Genomic DNA, 21,959 nt, shown 5'->3' on the forward strand with positions numbered 1-21,959 from the left:
ATGCCCCCTTTCATTTTCAAAAAATGTCACTATTTAGAAAATAAATTATATAGTCTATTAATTTTACTTTAGTTTCCTCAAATACTGTAGTTTTTTAGGGGTAGGGGCGTTATATTTAGAAAGGATTTTGGTACAAAATGGGCTGCATCTTAAAATATATCATTAATTGAATCCCAAGAGTCGCAAGAGGGTAGTCAGTTCATATTAATTAAAAAAAAAAAAAATCCAAAAACAAAACCAACTTGTTTTGTTCAAAAACAAATCCAAAAAAATGTTTTCTGAGCAGTTAGGTTTTGATAGGAAAACAGGGAGAATTAATTCAAATCCCTTGAAGAAGAAAAATCTCTCTTTAGTTTTAAGTTTCAGACTTCCTACCCAATCTCCGTAAATTCTAATGGGAAATGAAATAGCTGGGCAGAAGAGAGGGGAAGCAAGGGACTAGGGTAATCCACAAATGAGAAAATTAGTTTGAGTCACTGGGCTGTGTAACAGGGATAATCCTCTATGTAGATGGCTGCTTTTTCTAAAGTCAGCTCTACAGAGTCTGCTGGTGCTCTGGGAATTAGCAAGTCAGTGCCACTCAAGATTTATCCTCCCCAAGTCTCTCCTTGTGGGGAGACTGCAGGGAGAGCTTCCTTTTGGCCAGAGATTAAAGCGCCTCTGTCCCTGGTATCCAGGAGTTTTGTTCTCAAGATGAGGAGGAGAAAAAGAAAGAACATACGAACATACATTAGTTTATTTTCTTTCTTTCTTGTCTTCCTTTTCTTCAACTCCCTCATTCTCAGACTGATTTATAAAAGCAGGACTGTCCCACTCCCTCCCCCAACACAGAGGCTTTGTGACACCAGCGCATTATTATAATGTGACTGGTGTGGAATGTGGATTTTGGGAATGTGTCACCGGGGTGTCTTGCCACAGCAACAGAACTGGAGTGATTCAATAAGCAGTGCAGCAGACCGCGATTTTCAAAAGTCCCTTATGTCATTTCCTCTTTAACAGCAGATTTTGTGTGATTTTTGTTCGTCTTTCACATTTTCAGTTTTGCCATTTGAAAAGAATAACTAATTACATTTAAGGTGGTGCAACTGAGCAAGTGAAAGTGCTTTAAAAAAAGTTAAGGATAACACTTGAAATCTAGGCTACTCCTTACATATGTGTTTATTCCTTACATAAAGTGAAAGTGACTCACAGTCCATGAAATTCTTCAGGCCAGAATACTGAAGTGGGTAGTTGTTCCCTTCTCCATGGAATCTTGCCAACTCAGGGATCAGGTCTCCCGCATTGCAGGCGATTCTTCACCAGCTGAGCCATCAGGGAAGCCAAAGAATACTGGAGTGGGTTACCTATCCCTTCTCCAGGGGATCTTCCCCACCCAGGAATCAAACCAGGGTCTCCTGCATTGCAGGCGGATTCTTTACCAGCTGAGCTATCAAGGTATCTGCTCCTAACAGGAGGGATGACATTGATTTGGTCCCACTTTAAATGGAATCAAAATGTCTGGGTTTAGGGAATGAGACTCAATAGGAGTTCTCCTGTCTTTTCCATTTTTATTCACCAGAGGGAAAAGATATAGTTGGTTTTGAATTAAATACAGATTTCTAAGAGACAGACCATCATGTTGGAAAATGTAATATTGAGGTAATTGTAAAACAATGTCTATGCTGTTTTGCTATATGGATGACCGAGGAAACACACTGGAAAAATGTATTTTTAATGAAATGTAGCTGAAAGATTGCTTTCAGAGCATTTAGTATTCTCAGATATCAAGTTGGATGATGCAGGCTGAACTGTACCAATCTCAAGTCAGATTATCCAGTGGATGTTGGTAAATTCTGTGTTAATTATTATTTATCTGTAAAGATATTTATATAGATATTTATCTGGATATACAGATATTTATTTGTAAAGGATATCTGTACATTTGCTTCTTAAATACAGGATTTTAGCTTTCTTATTTTCTCAACGTAAAATCAAGGAAGGAAAAAGGTGTCCCACCTTGTACCTCTCCCCTCTTGAGTTTCATGTGCTAGTGCAGTTAGTGGCCGTTCAGAAGCCATTCTACATATAATGTGGTTAGTTAAGTGTTCTAATGCCCCAGTTATCCAGTTAGTCACAGGCAGTAAGGTGGGGATTTGGTTACTGGAGTCAAACAGAGAAGCAGTAATCTGATTAACCAGTTGCTTTCTGAGACTGTTGGCTAAATGGTGGCTGTGGAATTGAGCAGATCTGCTAGATGAGGTTTAGCTTCAGGCAGACTGTAGGAATCCACTGCTTTCTCCGTGACAGAGAATGCCCTTTGTTTGAAGATGGTCTTGAACTTGCTGTTTCTTTTCCAGCCATGTAGCAAGGTCAGAAACGGCCAGCTGGCTATGGACCAGATTCCCAATTAGTCCATTTGTTTCTATCTTTTAGGGCCAGTCTACTTTCTTTTTCCTCTTTTACAGCTAGGATGTGAGTGTGGGGCAGTAGATGGAGGTGCCAAAAGACCCTTGTAGTTTGGCAGATGATTTCCTCAGGTCTGCAGGTACAGAAAGGACTATTGCAGCAAGGGGGCTTTGTTTTTTTTTTTGGGGGGGGGGAGGGCTTTGTTTTAAAGGTCATGCCACTGAGAGTCCAGCTATGCAGAGTGAAGCACTGACCCTGCTCCTCTTTCATACCTCTTCTGACGCTGCCCTGGGTACCTCCTGTTCCTCTTCTGGTTTCTCCTTTTCTTTCATCATGGAACAGTGCTGGTACAATGGTATTCTCTTCTCTTAGCCACCCAGCCTTGCAGACTTGGGACTCTGAGGATTCTCTACAGAGGAAGCAATTGGGCACAGAGGGGTTTCTGTTTGCTCCTTCTGTTAACCACTTTAGAACAATGCCCATTGTCTTTACCTGTAGGTTGGGATTGGTGCAAATGTTCCTAAAACAGAAGGCAATTGGTTCCCTTTGATTCATCTGCGCATCTGCTGCCACCTAGCGGTTGCTTCTCCTTTGGCACCCTGTGTAAAGTTGAGGGGATGTCAGGGACAGTTCTCTAGTTCCTTTTATCTCTATTTTTTCCTCTCCCAGACCTAAATTGTCCTCTTTTCTTACATCTTTATCCATCACACATACACGAAGCTTCCTTTTGTTTTACTCCTGGGTCAGAAAAATCTGGAAATGAATAGCTGGCATAGGACCTTTTCAGAAACCTGGAATCCACTAACAACATCCCTATTTGTTCCCAGTTTCTCTCTTTGGTGACATGAAGTGGTACCTTATTGCAGGGCTATGAGATGGGGATGAGGAAGGATACTGCCAATCCAGGACAGCTCTGAATAGGAGCAGCTTTGAAGGTGAAATTTCCTTAGCTGCTCAGTTGCCCATCTCTCAATATTTCTTGTGTAGAGGGTCAGGCATTAATAACTAAACTTTATTGAGCAGTTACTATGTGCCAGATGGTGTTCCAGGTATGTTACACTTATTAACTCCTTTAATCTCTTAATGACCTGGTGAGATGGAGTATACCCCTTCTAAGGTGAGGAATTTGTTTCCAGGCTGACTGATCCCAGAGTTTCTTTTTTTTTTTTTGGCCACCCCACATGGCTTGAGGGATCCTGGTTCCCAAGATCGGGAAACCAGGGATTGAACCTGGGCCGGCAGTGAAAGTGCCAAGTCCTATCCACTGGACTGCTAGGGCATTCCATCAAAGTTATGTTCTTTTCTTTTAAACAAAAATTTTAAAAATTATTATTTACTTATTGGTTGTCCTGTGCCTTCTTTGCTGTGCCCTGGCTTTAGCAGTTGCAGCCCGAAAGCTCTAGAGTGCAGGCTCAGGAGTTGTGGCATATAGGCTGAGTTGCCCTGAGGCAAGTGGAATCTTCTGGGACCAGGGATCGAACTGGTGTCCTCAGCACTGCAGAATGGATGCCCATCCACTAGACCACCAGGGAAACCCTCAAAGCTATGCTCTTAACCATTGTGTTTTGCTGCCTCTTCAAGGCACAGACACCCCGAGTGCTAGGCCCAGGAAACAGGGAAAGGAAACAGCGCTGTGTAGACACAAGCCTTCCCCACGGCACTCCCTCAGCCCGCAGGACACAGTGGGGCTGGTAACTGAGGCCCCGAAAGGAGCTCTCCAATGTGCTGACTCAAGGACTTGCTTCTGGCCCTGTCTCATTTCAGACAGACTGAGCACAAAAGATAAAAATAACCAAGTAGGTGGGCTTTCGTTTTCGCTCAGGCTGTCCCTTCCCATGTTGTTTGGAGATGATAAGAATGCCCAGAGCCAGCATTTTGATACCAGTTTACAAAAAGAAACACAACTCCATCACAGGGCAAAGAACCAAATCAGAAGTTTATTTGTGCTTTTGAAACCAGCCAAAGCAAGCAGCAATTTCTTCCTCCAAAGGCTTCCTTCTGTCTCACCTTCTCTGAGACAAGCCTGCGGAAAAGGCAGAGGTGGGTTTGTGGACATGTTTAGCCTGCGGTCAGCTGTGCGGTGGCAGGTCTAGTAACAGGTCGGCTGAAGAGGCCTCTGCTCACTCGTCTTACGGTGGGTTGCATGTACTGTGCAGGGGTGTCAGGGACTTGGGTCTTTTCTCTAAAGAGAAGAGTTGGTGGTGGTGGTGGGCTGGCAGGGGTAGGGAGCGGGCTCTTCGTTTCTTCATAAAGGCAGGGTAGAGAGAAGGATGTGTGTCCTAAAGGGGGAAACACACATAAATCTGCTTTTATGATTCGAAATGTAGAAGATATAAAAGGGTGTAGAGTAAAAAGTGTCTCCCTCCTACCCTGTCTCACAGTCATGTAATTTCTCTGTTGTTGGAGGCAAACAGTGTTATCATCATCTTTCTCCTTCCAGTGATATCTCATATATTCTCATACATATAGAAGCAATGAGACTCCCTTTTTTACACAGATGGAGCATATTAGACCTACCCTTTACTACTTCTTTTTTTTTTTTACTTACCTACATATCTCAGAATGTATTCCATAGGTGTGGAGCGCTTTCTTTTTTTCCTTACTGTTGCATAGTATTCAATTCTATGAATTACTACAGTTCCTTGGGGAGGTCTCTATTGAACCTTTAAGTCATTTCCAGTGGTTTGCTATTACAGGTAACCTTGTGTGTATATTATTTTGCCTGTGTGCAAGTGTACCTGTAGGATAAACCCCTAGATGTGGAATTGTTGGGTCAAAGAGAATGAGGAGAAACAAGTTTGTCATTAAATAAATGACAGAGTGAAGTAGGGAGAATTTATTTAGATTTGAAGAGAAATTCCAAGTCTTCTGCATTCAGGGCCTAGAAATGGGAAAGTCATAAAGTCAGACTTCGAGTGAGAGCCCCGAGCTGGTGCCTCATGATTGTACAAGGGCATTAGAGAGTAAGATCTCTCCTTATGTGATGCCCTAAACGAGCAGTTAGGGCACTGCTGCTGCACACTAGAGCGGGCCCTGGCCTGAAAGATCCCAAGGCCCGTCTGTGTCACTGTCACATGTGTCATCCCTCACCCCCATCAATAAAGGCAGCTCCTGTTTCAGATTGGAAGATGGAGCTAGTGACATCATGCTAGCCTTGGTGTCCTCCACCACCATCCTAATTCTAATCATGTTGTCATCCCACCCAAAGCAGACACTCACTCTGCTGCTTAATGTGGTATAATGTGGTTCTTGCTCATAAAATGCAACCCATAGTCTTTTTGTTTAGTTGCTAAGTCATGTCTGCCTCTTTGCAACTCCATGTTCTATAGCTCCTCTGTCCACGCGATTTCCCAGGCAAGAGTACTGGAGTGGGTTGTGATTTCCTTCTCCACGGGATCCTTCCGACTGAGGGATTGATTATGTTCCACAGGAATCCTTATACTGGATTCCTAATCTTTGTCAATCATATTGCAATACATGGGCATTTGGGGGAAATGTTGCCCTGGATTTGAGAGCTGTGGATAAAGAAACCCAGATCCATCCTTGTGGCAAACATTCCTAATTGCTCTCCAATATTTATTCTTTCCTTTAAATTTACTAATGCCTCCCTACTACTCCACTTTTAAGCTGGATACAGGTTCTACCTAGAAGAAACTTTCTTTGTAGCTTGATATGTCTGTATATCCGAGTTCTGACCAATGGGATATAAGCAGAAGTGGTGTGTGCAACATCTGTGAAGTGTCCTTAGGAGAGATGTGCATGTCTCCTTTCTTTCTATCTTTCCTGTTGGGTAGGATACTGACATGATAGTTGCGAACTGGAGCATCCATCTTGGGCCATGAGGTAACCATGGCAATGTTGACCACATGCAGTGTGGCAAAAAGAGAAGGTACCTGGGACCTGAACACCTTGGATTACTTACCTCCAGATTCTTACGGAAGAGAAAAATAAATTTATGTGTTAATTAAATCACTGTTATTTTGAGTTTTCTGTCACACGTAATTGAATCTAATCCTGATTGACAGAGTCCCCCAGTTTAGGAAAAACAATTACAGACTTAGCTTCTTTCAATGGTAAATCACCGTCATCACTTTTGGAAATGAAGAAAAGTTACTTCATCAGCAACTCTCATCCTTCACAGAGAAATGAAGGCATGGCCAACAAATCTATTGGCATGGTTCTGATACCTGGGCTTCATCTTTCTTCCACTTCAAAGGCAGTGGTGAGATACTCCTTTGGAACAATCCCAATGAGGCTGTTCAGTTCTCCGACCCACCAGCCATACATACTATATTCCTGAAAAATGAAAAGAGGATGGTTTCGGTTGGAATGTAGTTATGCTTCTGTTAACCTTATGTAATCTGTTAATGATCACATGGAGAATTTGGATAGTTTCTTTGTTGACACTATCAGTACAACTCATTAACACTCTTGATGGGATTACTAAAAGTTATCTAGGGCTTGCTTGGTGGCTCAGTGGTAAAGAATCTGCCTGCCAAAGCAGGAGACACAGGTTTGATCCCTGATCCGGGAAGATCCCACATGCTTCGGAGCAACTAAGCCCGAGTGCCACAGTTGTTGGGCCTGTGCTCTGGAGCCTGGGAGCCCCAACTACTGAGTCCACAGGCCACAGTTACTGAAGCCCATGTACCCTAGAGCCTGTCTCGTTGCACACTGCAACTGCAGAGTAGCCCCTGCTCCCCGCAACTAGAGAAAAACCTTCACAGCAGCAAAGACCCAGCACAGCCAAAACTAAAGTAAATCAATACAAATTATTTAAAAAGGTATCTAGAAGAAGCAAACTCTACTTTCCTTTTGCCATCTTTCTGTCTACATTGTACATTTAGCACATTTGCTGCCATGGCTGAACCTAAAGAGCATGTCTTTTACCGAGCAGAGTGGAACGGCTTCTTTGGGGAAAGCCGGGCACACCCAAAAATGCCAGAGCACTGAAGTATGCAGGGAGTCGGGTCATAGTTCAAATCAATAATATTTCCCAAGCTTCTTCCATGTGCAAAGTGCTGTCTGAGTTCCCATGAGGTGGATGAGAGTCAGAACACTGCCTGCTCCCTGGGAGTTCACAGCATAGAGTAATGGGCTTTGGAGTCAGACAGACTGGGATCTTGTCCCTACTTGGTCATTTAGTAGCCATGTGACCGGAGGGTCTCCTGACTTTAACTTCCTCTTCTGTAAGAGTTGGGATAACATCACCCCTCCCCTCTGTGGAGGGAGACCTAAGTGATGCCGCCGAAGTGAAAGTAATTCAGTGTCTGATACATAGTAGATGCTCTAAACATTAGATGCCTCCCCTGGAATAGGTGGGAGGTTGTCAAGCACATCAGTAATAACAGGCAGGACATGACAGGCAGGGAAGAGGGCAAACAAGAAGGGGATTGAGAGGGTTTAAAAGAAGGGCAGTGCAGGGTTGAGAACAGAGCCCCTGGAGTACAGAAGAGCTTCTCGAAAGCACAGCGAATGAGGGGCGTTCCAGAACTACTCCTGTAAGCACTAGGACATGCTTTCCTTTTAAAGTAAGATATTTAGGAATACATGGGAAGTACAGGTATTCCACTGGATCTATCTTTTGCACAGCTGACTGCTGAGATCTAGGGTAAAAAGAAAGAAAACCGAGTTTTTGACACAATAAAATTCTGGGTCAACTGATTTTCTTTTTCTTTTAGTGGATCTCCCCTCTTCCAACTCTGCTTCTCCCCTCTCAGCAGCTGACCTCTTTTCTACCTTCAAAGAGAAAAAAGAAGCTATCAGATCCGTCAAACTTCAGCCACCAAAACAGGAACTTACCTGTATTGACAATCACTCTTCTTTTCAATTAAAGTGGAGGAAGCGTCTCACCCCTGGTTATGCACTTGTAACTCTCTGCTTTGTTTCTTAGAGACCAGGTTCTGAGAAGTCTGATGTCTGCCTCCAATGTAAATGGCCCCTTCCATCAGCACTGAAGTGTAATCAGATTTCTTTTGTCTTTGAAAACAATTATTAAATAGTTCCTACCACAGTCCGACTTCCCTGGTGGCTCAGTGGTAAAGTATCCGCCTGCCAATGCAGGAGATGTGAGTTTGATGCCTGGGTCAGGAAGATGCCTTGGAGAAGGAAATGGCAATCCACTAGAATATTCTTGTCTGGGAAATGCCATGGACAGAGGAGCTTGGCGGGCTGTAGTCCACCGGGTTGTAAAAGAGTTGGATACAACTTAGCGACTAAAACACCACCACATGTCTACTTCCTAGTTAGACTAGCCTATCAATGCAAACTGCCAATTCACAGTCAAATTTATTGGAAGAATTTATTTCATTTACTGCTCCAACCTCTTGCTTTCTATTCACCCTTTGAGCCACTGTAATGTAAATGCTTCTGCCTTCATTGCTCCACTTAACGCTTCCTATAGCCTCCTTATTGCTCAAATTCTGTGGGTATTTTTCAATCCTTAACTTGATCTCTAGCAGTCCTGGCACTATGGATGTTTCTTGAGGTATTTCATTCTCTTAATTTCTATAATTGTACTCTCCTGGTTTCCCTCCTATCTCTCTGATTGCTTCTTTTCTTTCTCATCTTCCTTTATCCCTCCTTTTCATGTGATTTTCCAGGGTTTTGTCCTGGCCTTCTTCCAATTTGATGTGCTTTCCTTGAGCAGTCTTACACACCTCCTGTGTAAATGACACAACAATAGCTCCAGCTGGGATCTAAGGGCTGGATCCCAAAACCCAAGTGTATATTCCTCAAGCTTCTCAAACTCACTCTGTCCTAAATTTAACCATCATGTTGCCTCTTTCTCTGTTTCCATTTCCAAAGTATCTTTACCACCTGTGTTCTCTGTCTCAGTGAGTGGTACTGCTATGCACTCAATTACTCAAGCCAGAAATCCAAGAGTCATTCCCAATTTCACCCTCTACCAATCAGTCCTCAAGTTCTGTCAATTCTCTTTCCAAAATATTACTGGACTCCATCCACTTCTCTCTATTCCCACTGGCAACGGCTTAGAGTCATGTCACTATCCCCTCTCCTGAAGACTACAGAAGCAATATCCAAATTGGTTTCTGTATCTCTGTTCTTTCTTTTTTTTTTTTTGTATCTTCATTCTTATTCTCCAATCTACTCTTCATTCTGTAACCAGAATCTTTCTAAAAGGCACATTGATAATATCACTGCTTTGCCTAAAACCTTTGGGTTCCTACTGCTTATTATCAACTTCTTAAAAAGATGGACAAGACCTTGCATGAACTAGTCCCACTCATTGTCATTTATCCCCTAAATCTAGTGAACTCTTAGTAAAACAGAATTTGTCTCTGCTTCTCCCTTGGGCCTCAGGCTCTCACTGTGGAGTCTTTCCTTTGCCTGTTTAGCCTCCACTTCCCCGCCCCTTCCAGGGGGCTCACTCCTAAGCAGCCTTCAGATTCCAACTCCTAACTCTCTCTGGCCTCTCCAGAAACTCCTTGCTACTACTCTGACTGAGTGGGGGCCCAGCACTGTGCTCTGCTTCCCTGGAAAAGGATTCAGCACGCTGCCCTGGATCTGCCAGCCTTTGTGTCAGTGCCAGTCACCAGGTGGAAAGTTCTGTGGGAACACAGACCTTGATGGTTTGTTTGCTCTTGTATGCCCACACTCAGCATGGTGCCTGGAACAGAATGGGGCCCCGCAAAACCTTGTTAAATGAGGTTATGAAGGGACTTCCCTGGTGGTTAAGATTCCTTGCTCCCAAAGCAGAGGGCACAGATTTGATCCCTGATTGGAGAACTAAGACCCTACCTGCCTCCCAGCCAAAAAAAAAAAAAAAAAAAAAAAAAAATGAGATTATGAAGAAATGAAGGGGGGGGGGCAGTGGGAATTTACACTCTCAGTTGAGCAGATTTAGTTACAACCAACTCCAAGATACTCCCTGGTGACTGTGGCAGGAAGAGAGCAACTGCCTTTAGAGAGAGTTTCCCAAATGGCTCCCTAAATACCATGAAGATGTTGTAAGAAGTGAGACTACTGAGCTGATCCTAAAAGGAACAGGGAATTAGCATGTAAAAATCCGTCTTAAATAAATGAATGTGTCCGCCTCCCTCCATCACTGTCCCCACTGCTTCTCATTGCCCCTCCCCCAGGAGGGAGGCCAACTTCCCCCACAGCCCGCAGTGCTGTATGGGAAATCACCCAGAATTCCTCAGCCTATGCCTGTCAGGGCGTTCTAGTTTTATGAGGATTATTTTTTGGCCACACCATAAGGCTGGTAGGATCTTAGTCACCAACTAGGGCTTGAACCCAGGACACAGCAGTGAAAGTTGGAGTGCTAACCACTGGACTACCAGGGAACTGCTGTGTTAGGACATTTTTAAGCTCCTCTTGATACAAGTTACGTTGCGACTTCCCAGCACTGAAGTTACAGCAGTTTCTGCCTTAGTTTTCCTACAGTGTTGCCTCACAGTAGCGTGTTGCTGCAATGGCCCTGTTGACCAGGGTCCTGTTGTGTGGAGGGGAACGCATGGCTGTCCTAGAAATTCTAGCTTTAGCTTTCCTGCGGTCTCTCTGGAGATAGTGGGCACCATGTTGTCTGACAGTCATTTGACCAGTCAGCTTGCTTACACAGGTGCGAGGTGTGGTCTTCTGCCTGCCGGGTGCTGCCACCCTCATCACCTGCGGGGCTCAGGGCGGGCATTCTCTCCCCAGGGACCATTCAAGACTTCTGGGTCTGACTCACGCTTGGTAGCATCCTCCTTTCGCTGTAATGCCCGGAGTAGAGCCTGAGCCTGGGAAGGTGCTGCCTGCCAGCTCGAACGGGGCTCAAACAGGAGGCAGATGAGGCCCAGCAGGACGCCGGCAGAGGCTGGGCGCCCCGTCGGCGCGCCCTTGCTCCAGGGGAGCGCTGACCCTGCCGACCACAGATGCAGCAGTCTCACCAAGCGGTGAGAACTGGGGTGAGTGGAATCAACTCTCTGCCCTTCAAAACAAAAAAGCAGGCAGAAGTGTAGGGAGGATGGCACAGTCTCAGAGACCACATGCATCCTGCTGTGGGAGCCTAGGAGTTTAATCAAAGCACCTACAGGTCTTGGGATCTGACTGTCTTTTCCAGATTTCATCCCTTGGCTGGATACCCAAAAAAGGCTGCAGGGCTGAGATGTTTAAGGCATGAATGGAAAATTTCTAGCCTTCTCTTCCCCTATCACCGCCCCCCACTCCCATGCATTGCTCCAGCCCAGTCTGAACACCACGAGGTATTTTAAAATAATTTCTACTTTGATGAATTGCTGGGGAGTCCACAATTGCTCATAATCAAAGGGAGAAAAATGCAAATGAGATCCGGCCGAGAACTATCACCACCAAACGTTTATTTCACTGCACAGTGCCAAAAAGAATTAAAACAACATTAAACTCACAGCAATCATGTTTAAGCCCTCGTTTCCGAGTGCCAAATTGCACCGCTCCGGATCATACAGATGTTCGTTAATTATGCTAATTTTTATTAAACTATTAAAATGGAGAGAGCACTGGCTCAGTCAGGCAGGCCCCAGCTCTGAATGAACTCTGCTCTTGTCTAGAGGTGCTAATTTACTGCATTTTTATTAAGTTGCTGATTCTTGGATTTTAGTTTTGGGATGGCAGAGATAACTGAATTCTTGGGATCAACATTTTCAATAAAGTTTGACTTCTTTTTGCCCAGATGTTTGGAAGGATTGACTGGAAAAATGCCTGAGTTGGTCCCGGGAGACCTGAAATCTTCAATGCAGAAATATCTCTACCTTCAATCAAGGGTAGGGGAGGGGGTGGGAGGCATACCTACCAGTGACAATGTTAGGGAATCAGAATTATATAGGCTCCCTGCTCCATAACTCTCTATACACTGTGTGTGGTAGAGCTAAGACATTAATTATACAAAATGGTTAATTGAAAATTCTTTGGATAAGAATGTGAAAAGCTATTTAAAAAACAAACCTTTTACATCAGTGCTTGCTTCTTGCCACAAAATCTTTTAAGAAGCCACTCAATGTGGTTTGTTCTCATCATAAATATTTCTAGGCATGATTAAACATCTGTTTGCCTCAACATCAACCCTGCCCCATCTCCTTGAGCCTCTCAAATGAAGGAGTCTTAAAAACAAAGTCAGTTATTTGGACTCTGTTAATCTGGTTGGAGAGGCTCTTGGCCTGGATGAGCAGATTATTGGGGGAACCTGAAATAGGCACAGCCTTCACCATCAGCAACAATCAAAAGTGTTTATGGAGGCTTGCACACCACAATAAAAGGATTTATGCTGCTAATCTCCATCAACAAGGAAAAAAAAAGCCCTACCAAACCTGCCATAAAAAGAACAGCAAATTCTATAAACAAAAAGCAGTATGGCCACCAACCACGGGCACACTGCACAGCGTGACTCTGCCTCCAGTGGCTTCCTATTGCTGTTTATGGTGTCAAGACGAACATGGCCTCCTCAGTGCTCCTCCTGTCGCAGGGCCCTGAGTCCCTGTGTGGTGCTGCAAATACCCTGTCAGTAGGTGTCAGGGGATGTCAGGGGGAAAGCCAGCAGGCGCCTATCATAAGCCTTAAAAGAGATTAAATACCCCTACTCCATGATTGCTACATTTTAATTTCTCTCCTCCCTGCTGGTTCCTATTTGTATACGCTCTTCCATGGCTCCCCTGGAGTAGCACAGATATGACCTGGAATGACCATCCTGTCTTGGGATGAGAATTCAATTTCTAGGCTCAGTGAATCCTAGGCTGTTCCAGCAAAAGGAAATCACCATCCTCCAGGGCACAGATTCTTATACTGGAGTCTGTGAACCCCTGGCATTGTCTGGATGGACGTGAAGGGATCTTTGAATTCCTTGAAACTGGTGTAAAATTTGTGTGCATGTGTCCATGTGTCTTGTCCCTTGGGTGAGGTCCCAGACCTTTCATCACATTCTCAAAGGGTTATACACTCTCTACTGTTTTCTCAATCAGCATCTTTTCGGCCTGGCTCGGCACTTAGGCCCAGTGTGGTCATCTTCCTGCTACCTTCCTCTTTTAAAACACAAAAGGAAAGGAAATCAAGAATCTTGCCATGCTGGGTTTCCAAAGCTTCAGCCTTCCAGTTGCCAAGTCTATTCCTGCTTCAAAGGCTGACCGAGCTTGCTTATCCCTTCTAAGGCCCCATCTCTTTAATGTGACTTAAAAGTTGTGGTGTCTTCTCATAGCTTCCATTCAAATCCATATGATGTCTTTTGGAGCAAGCTGCTTGACACCCTCTGTTCCCCTGAGAATGTTCCTAATGGAAACATTCTCTTTTCACATTGAATTGAGCTTCAATAAACCTCTGTGGAACAAGATTCCCAGAAAATGTCTCATACTTTTGTTCTTTTAACCATCAAAGTTCACTATATCAGTGCTTGTAAACAAGAGAATTCCTCTTCAAGAGAATAATCAATCAACCCCTAACATGAAAGATCAATAAATGCTTGATATATGTCTAAGAAAGACCAATCAATCATGGAATTATTGGTTTATGATTGCTTATTTCTCTTATTAGTGCTTGTGCATCATACATTATCATTAGTAAAGATGGGAAATTTGAATTCCTAAGCAGAGTAGATAGTAATATTCCAAGGTCAGCCAAAAATATCGTATTTTTACTCCGGGTTGGACTGCAATCTCTCTACTGAAATTCAGCTTTGGAAATTTAATGCTTTCTGGGGCTATCAAAAATTGTTAAATAAGTTGAGACCTCTAACTCAGCACCCTTCCAATTGCTGAGAAAAACAATTGTTCACCACAGACAAACAGGTGCCCGTATTTCAGGACAAATGGTTTTATGAAGAGCTTTTGCTGAAGGAGAAAGGAAGTGGTCAGTTGGGTCGACAGTGGATTAGTGCTGTTGGAACCTGTGAAAGGATCTGATCCCAACGCTTGGCTGAAACCTTGGGTAGCCTGGCGGCCTCTCCAGGCTGTTTGTTTCACACCGTGTTTTAAGTTCTTGGCAATCGTTTTCTCTTTTTTCTATTATTCAAAGTTTTGGTCTATAAATCATAATAAAAATGAATCATTAAATTTGCCTCAATTGAACTAGTTTTATTTATTGCCACATTTCAGGGAACCTGCTAACCTGGACGTTGGTGAGCCTGGATCCTGGGCCGGGGATGGGGGCTTTGAGTATAAGAAAGGGGACATGGAAAGGTGGATGGCCAGCGACGGCAGCTGGGAAGGGAGCACATGGCAACTCCACAAAGCTCACTGTGGCTAAAAGCTGAGAGTTCTGAGAAGTGGAATGTGCCAGCTGGACTGAGGGTCTGAGAGCCCTGAGTCCAGGGGACTATTCAGCTTCAAGTCTGAACTGATGTCCTGAACTGGGTGTGAATGGATACTGCAAAGTCAGAGCCAGGCAAGGATGCAGGACCTGTGCACAAAGCGGACACAGTGGACAGTCGTGGTCACGGGAGTGTGTACAAACAGAGTGTGCACGATAGGAAAACCGCAAGTGAAGGGGGCAGGGGGTACAGGGCTGTGTGGAAGAGAGAAGTGAAAAAGAAACACACAACTTGAACTTTGCCTAAAAGAGACAGGAAGGATAAAGGGAAGGTAAACACTTTGCAGACAGGAGGAAGCAAGGTGCCAAGTGCAGAATTCAGAAACAATAGAGACAGCACCATTGCCGAGCTGATAGAATTGTGATACCATGTGAGACCGGCGTATTAATATGTATTCCATAAACTGTGCAGCTCGCAGCCCCGCACCGCTCTGTTTTGCTCTGACCGCAGTACCAGCCTCAGGCACCACAACACAATTTGGAAACAATGTGACGGAAATGTTTAATCTGCTCGGCCCATCTGTGCTGCGTATTTCTCCAGATCTCCCTGAGAGAGGCGCCTTGAATCTCCACATTGCCTTTAATATTCTCCTAAATCACCTCCCCACTGCACTTCAAGGACCATTGCTACAATATCACAGGTTCATCTAAAGTGCAATGGGGGTGGAGTGGGGGGAGGCGCAGGCCAGGGTATTTTTTATTTTAAAATAATTTCTAGAGATTGTCTTTTTTGCTTCCTTTAAAAAAAGAAGAAAAGTTATTCTACTGTTGCCGTAAGGTTATTGAGGCTGTTTGGCGCAAAACAGGGTAGGATAGAGTGGAATCATTCTCCAAAGAATTATTTTTATTAATCTCGATTCTCTCCATTGGACATGTGAAGGGCTGAGCAGATGCTCGTTTTCTCTTCTATGTTTTTCTCTTATCACTGCACCTTGCTAGGACAGACGATGTGTTCATTTGGGGCTGGTGCTTCTCTGCTTTTCTCACTGCATCAGGTATTGCTTTGACCCTGCCCTGCTCCAAATAAAGCCGTCTTGTTCAGGACAGGTATACATTTAGTCCCTGGTCACCATGACCTCATCAGAAAGGGACACTGTCTATATTATTAATTTTAGCTTAAAATCTTAGATTTTCTCTCTGTAAGTACAGATGTTGAGCATCAGATTTCCGCTGCCTCCTCTCCACTTAATTTTGTCAGATTTCCTGATTTGGGTCTAGAATGTAAGAAGCTGGGGTAGGTTTTGGAGAAAGAGAGGATGACAAGTCACTATGTTCCAGACCTTAGACAAATGGAAGAGTTGCACATCACCAAGAAAATTAGGATTCCTTTTGCTATGTGAATTAAAGAAATGAATAATTTAATCCACAAGATTGTTCCGGCGAGGGAAAGGCAGCGTCCCAGTTGCGGAGCCTACAGCCTGTCGGTGTGTTACATCATCTGCACACATAGGCGTTTCCATGACAACCGCTTATAGCTTCATTTCCTGGATCCCTCTAGGGGGTGTCACAGCCAGATCCACCTGCTTTTCACCCTACCCTCGGTGGGGTCATGGTAAGGTCGCCAGAATAAATGAACGCGGGTACTAATGATCTGTTTACTGCTGTTTATGCTCTGTGTGTGTCAGGGGCACGCACATTTAGAGAGCTCATTATGGTTGCAATTAGAATGCACCATCGCTAGATATTTAACTCCTTTTTCTTTTAAATTAGCATTTTAATAACATTCTTTGAGCAGAGAAACAAAATGACCATTTTTCACGGACAAACTTCTAGCTGTAGGTGCAACTTTAATGGCAAAGTTGTGAAGGGGAAAGAAGGGAGAAAAAAAAGACCATTTTTACTACTTTCACCCTCCTCCTTACCAAAAGGATATTTTTATTTGCTTGCTAACACACTCAATTTCCTAAATTTGTTTTGAATCCAATTATTTTGGGTGGTTTAAAGTACCGCACTCTTGTTGGACGGAAATTAGCAGCTATTGAAATTAACTTTCTATGTGACCTGTGAAAGGGGCTAAAATAATTACAAGTGTGTATAAGAAACCCTTCTCTAAAAGACCCTTGCTGCAGGATCAGGCTGTGATCTGATGCTACCATTATCAAATATCTTTATACAGTAATTGCAGGGGCTATTTTCTTTAAAAAGGTGACTGCAGTTACTGTTTTCATTTCATAATTCTTAGGATTATTTTATAGAGGATAAATGATGACAAAAACTTGTCATTATAAACAGGATAAATCAGAAGCTGAAAGAATGAAAATAATAACACGGCATCATTTGCCACTTAAAAAAGGTGAGCTCTTAGATCATCCAAAAACAAGACAAAATAGGAAAAATACAATGTAGAGACCCACTGGATCAGAATGTTCCAACAGGCACTGATTGCTTTTGAGGAATCAGTGAACACCTTTGCTAGATGTTTACAGATGCTGTTTGTAGAAAGTACAGTGAAAAATAACAATTTGAATGTTTCGATTATCTTTCCCAGTCGGTTCCATTTTCATTATTTATTTCCTATAAATCGGGACCTTGCTGAACATAATTCTGCAGACAAGGAGGTGGATGGGACAGCCAATGTGAACGAAGAGATAGATGGTGGGTGCGTGTAAGATAGATGCTATGCGTTTATGAAAAGGAGCAGTATGTCTGCATGTGAACATTCACGAAGTAGAGCAAGCAAGCGTGTAAACTATAAAGGAGTATTTATAGGTGGAAAAAGGCGCAAGGAAGACTGTCTGGGAACCAGCACACTGAACTGAAGATGGTTTGCTTTTCTCCTACCTCCCACGTCCAAGTTCTGCCAAGATGTCCCGAGCTCACTGTAGCTCCTGTGAAACCTCACAAGCCTTTCCATGACAACAGATGGGGGATTTCACAGCCAGAAGAAGCAGGAGGTCAATAGTTGAAAAGCAAGAGTTACAAAGAAAGATCTTTATCGACACCAAAACAATCCCACTAAAAAACACCCCTGAAAGATAGAAGGAGCAAAAATTTAAAGATGTAGCAGGAAAGAAAAGAAGCCTTTATAAAAATGCAGGTTTAAAATATTTATGCTTTTGTATTAGCCTAGTTGCACCTTAGACTCTGCCATTTCATAAATAAAATACGGATAGCATAGACTATAATTTGGTGATAGCTACCCCAGGACATATCTAGATGCACTTCTGTTATTTTAATTAAATACTGCATTATGGTTTGTGACAACTACATAGCTACAGCGTAAATGAATTTTGAATTAAAGTGTTACTTAGGCATCCAGTAATTTTTGTTTCATTCCTCAGTTTTACAAAGCAAATAGCTATAAAATCAAGATGTTTGTTCATTTACAGATGGAGCAGGATTGTTGTTGCTGGTTTTTTTTTTTCCTTAATCCTCATGCACAAAAAGAAGACAGAGCTCAGAGTCTGGCTCCCAACACTCTTAGCTATGAGCCACATCACAAAGGAAAATACATCCTCTTGACTAGAATGTGAAATACTGAATATTAATTGCTGGTATTTCACTTATCTTTCTAGCCGGGTTCTGTCTTTTAACAATTACTCCGATGGGCTGCAATCTTGCACTGCCAGGAGATTTTTCACCTTTGTTTAAGAGTTAGAAATGCATTTTATTTTGTTAAAAAAATCTTAAAAGTTCATAATCCTCCTTGGAAGTTTTTAGTATCTGGAACCCTTGCCAAATACAGAATATTAGTGGAAAGAAGAAGATCGCCAAAGCTCTTTGCTGAAAAGATGATGCTCATTTCTGCATCTAAAAGAAAAAATATTTTTCATTCTAGCAGTATTTATATATCCTTAATGAAACTGGAGAGGATATTACAGTTTGATATAATCAACTGGTCAGTTTAAATGTCACTTCACTAGCGCATAATGAGAAAGGTTCAGAGTATTTGTCTAACGGGCACAGATTTTCACTCAAAAAATTTTTTTTTCCACTCAAAATTTATATAGAAGAGTAAAAGGAGTTTTGTTCAAATCTGAGGATTTAATTATATCTTGATTATGTCATATGCCAAGATTAAAGTTTTTAAACAGTAAGGTTTCTGAAATCATTGTCTATTATTTCTACTTTTAGAATCAATATAATCTTTATTAGCCTTAAATACCACACGTCTGGCAACATCTGCTAATTCCAGCTTTTCTGTGTTCTAACCGGTTACCTCAAGCCCCCCATAACTAATCGTACAATGCATAGAAGTTACTGCCCTGTGTATTTGCAAGAGGTTATAATTTGCTTCAATATTTTGCTACTTTGGTTGGAGAGCTGGATCCATACACTACCAAGAAACACTGGCGGACAGAGGTTTGGGGAGGCTGAATTCCTTTTGAGAAAATAATTACACAGAAACAAAGCTTTCGTGACTCCTTTTAAATAGAGCATCTCACCAAAATGTCATCCAATCTCTTTGGCAGATTAGTGAGGAGTTATCACTAAATCTCTGTCTGATAAACGTGCAGCTGACTCTGGAGGAACTGCTTGTTATACTACTGGCAGTGGGAAATGGAGGGAATGTCACAGTTAAAGACACAAATTTTCCCCATAATATATTCGAGTGGAAACCTCTGAATCCAATACTACATGGGCATATCTAATAAATTCACAATATTTCAGTCTCAACAGCCTTCACCGGTTAGTTTTAAAGATTTATGTGGTAAAAAATTACTCAGTGATGAATATGGTTTATTCTGTGCAGTATTGGAGGTATAAGGAATTAAACTACCGTCTTTAACAGTGAATTTATTATTACCTCTGTCAAAAGACGAAGCCTTTAAACAGCATTTGTTATAAATTCACTGCAAAATAAATGGCTGGAATTTTTTTTTTACACTGGAGTTTGTAAAGCATCAGGCGATTCTGAGCATTAACCTAACCCTGTATGGCTTACATGGTTCTAGGTAAACATTTCTGTCTGGGTCTCACGGCTAATTATCGAATCTGGGACTTTCCACCTGACTGAAAGGGGTGTGTGTGTGTGTTTGTGTGTGTAGAAAGTGAAGGGTCTTGTCTAGGACAAAAGTTCAGGACTAAGGAGGTTAAAGTGGAAAATGCCAATTTTACTCTTTTTTTTTTTTTTAAAAAAAAAGGGCTTTATAATAAATGGCCAGGGTATAGAGAATAGGGTTGATAAGTAGTCGGGCCTCTTGCTTGTAGGTTTATATGCATGCATATGCACGCGCGCACACACACACACACACACACACTCACTCACAAACAGCCTCTCCCTTTTGTCCTCTCTTGGAATGGGTGTCCCCTCATTTATAAAAATTACCTGGAAGGAATGAGGCTGCCAGGGTTTGTTCTAGACGATTGGTTCCTGTCTAGGGGAAAGGAATGGCCTCTACTGAATTTGACCGGTGTATGACCGTTGCCTTCCAGCTGACCCCAAATCCCATTCCCATCCTCCCAACTCTATAGCCTCCCACAGGGGTTATTGATGAGAGAAAACACCATCATCATCATCATCTTCGTCATCACAGCACAGTGTCGACCTGCTTGTTAACATGAAATGGGGTGACAGGGACAGCTTCTGCTTCTCTTTTCGTATCATCATAAATAAGAAAAGATATTTTCCAATGATACCCCTCCTCACTGCCCCCTTTGTTTAGGTCAGAGGTGAATGATTGCTCTTTGGTAGGCATTGATCAGTTTCATCGCTATGTCTGGGCAGTCTGTGCCCCAGGCCTGTATTCTCGTATTCTCCCCACTTCCTATCCCTGAATTACCTCCCAAATTACCCTGCCCGGCCCCTGCTCAGCCAAGCAGAGGGTAATAGTGCCTGAGGAAGTCCTAAATGGACACTAGATGTCACCAAACACCTCCTTTCCCTCAGAGCCCTGAAATTTAAAAAAAAAAAAAAAAAAAAAAAAAGCCTTCATTTAAAGCAATTGAAGGAATTAACTTATCTGTTTTTATGAGAGTTGTTGTCACATTCAACTAAGCACACTTAAAAGAGGAAGTACTGCTACATTCAGATAATTTTTACAACATACAAATCTCTTCTGGAGGAGAGGGGTCAAGGGAGGGGAAAGGTCTACATTCTTTAAGCAAGTCCTTTGAGGGAGTAGGTGAAGAACACTGGGCTTTAAAAATCCCATTGTAACAGACATGGTGTTACGTTAACACAGTCCAGGTGTGGTGGGGCAGGCCTGTTGCATTCAGATAACTAGGTGCTGGGTTTGGAGCCACGATCCAGCCTGAAGTTAAGTAGTTACGACCCAGCACTGGAAGCTAAATGTCACCCAGGGTGATGAAATTGGTCCATCCTCATCCACATAAGACCTATGGCCACCTGAGAGCATTGTTATGTTCAATATCAAACTTGATCTTGCTTGTAAGGCTCCCTGTTCCCATATCAACTGTACCAGCAGAGAAGACAACCAAAGCATGGTGTGTTGGGGTAGTGAGAATCTCTCTGCACCCTGTCTCAGCACCATGTAAGTATAACCTTTCTTGGCACCCAGTTTGTTGCTCCAAGGCTGCCTTCCATGGGAATAAGTAGCAGGAGAAACTCTGGAAGAGCCCAGGGCCATTTCATGAGGCACACCAACATAAGCCCAAGAGATGTAGCCTATCAACTCTGTTTACCTTAAGTGGAAGACCTCTTTCAGGGACCTCTTCTTCCTTGTCAATTGAGAAAGAGTTTCTCTTCCTCTCTCTCATTTGCCCTTATCCGCTGGACAGCTCATGTTACTACTATAAATCACTTCTGGAACAGGAGGCTTAAATTTTAAATGGGTGTTTATTTAAGTTATCTCGAATAGTAGAACAAACACCTTTATTATTTAGAAGATGGTTCTCTAGTGAGAGACCGTTAAGCCAAGAAGACAGAGTCACTTCTCTGTAAGCTGCAAACTGTGGCTTGACTCAACCAGAGACCTCTTACTGCCTTTTCTCCCACTTACGATAAATGCCCACAGCAGTGCTGGTCCCCAGAAGGGCCTTATGATCCTCAGATAAAAGGAATCAAGCCAGGGCGTTGTGCTGCTGCACGGAGGGTGATTCAGCACCTGCCCTGTCATGCCTGGTGCCCAAGCTGAATGGATTTTTGGAGTACACCTGTTGTTGAACCCCTGCCAAGTACTGATGGCCACTAACCCCCAAATCACTTTTCCCCGCTGTTGATGTTTGGAATGTCAGACAGGACTGAGCAGCAGCCGGTGTGTATTTCAAACACAGCAGATGGATTTTTATATTAGCTCCTATTTCATGTTCAGGCAGAGCGACCGCCACACTAAAACCACAGCTTCAGTGCTGCCGCGTTTGCTTCTGTGAGATTAATTCTGTGAAATTAATTGGGA

The 21,959-nt window shown here is 43.0% G+C and overlaps 1 protein-coding gene across 2 annotated transcripts in view; it reads right to left on the bottom strand.

Annotated features, from left to right (window-relative positions):
- Positions 1 to 3,048: 3,048 nt before the first annotated feature.
- Positions 3,049 to 21,959, bottom strand: part of SKAP1 (src kinase associated phosphoprotein 1) — a 295,603-nt gene continuing 276,692 nt past the window's right edge. The window contains exons 12-13 of one of the 2 annotated variants that reach the window (XM_065909373.1): positions 6,573 to 6,681; positions 3,049 to 4,408 (exon numbers count right to left, since the gene is read on the bottom strand). In XM_065909373.1, coding sequence (XP_065765445.1) covers positions 6,580 to 6,681 — 102 coding nt within the window. In that variant the 3' untranslated portion in view covers positions 3,049 to 4,408; positions 6,573 to 6,579. Of the gene's footprint in view, positions 4,665 to 6,572; positions 6,682 to 21,959 lie in introns of both variants that reach the window. The other variant, XM_065909372.1, reaches the window with a different exon arrangement.

Source organism: Muntiacus reevesi, chromosome 18 (genome assembly GCF_963930625.1).
Source record: "Muntiacus reevesi chromosome 18, mMunRee1.1, whole genome shotgun sequence".
Lineage (NCBI taxonomy): Eukaryota > Metazoa > Chordata > Mammalia > Artiodactyla > Cervidae > Muntiacus > Muntiacus reevesi.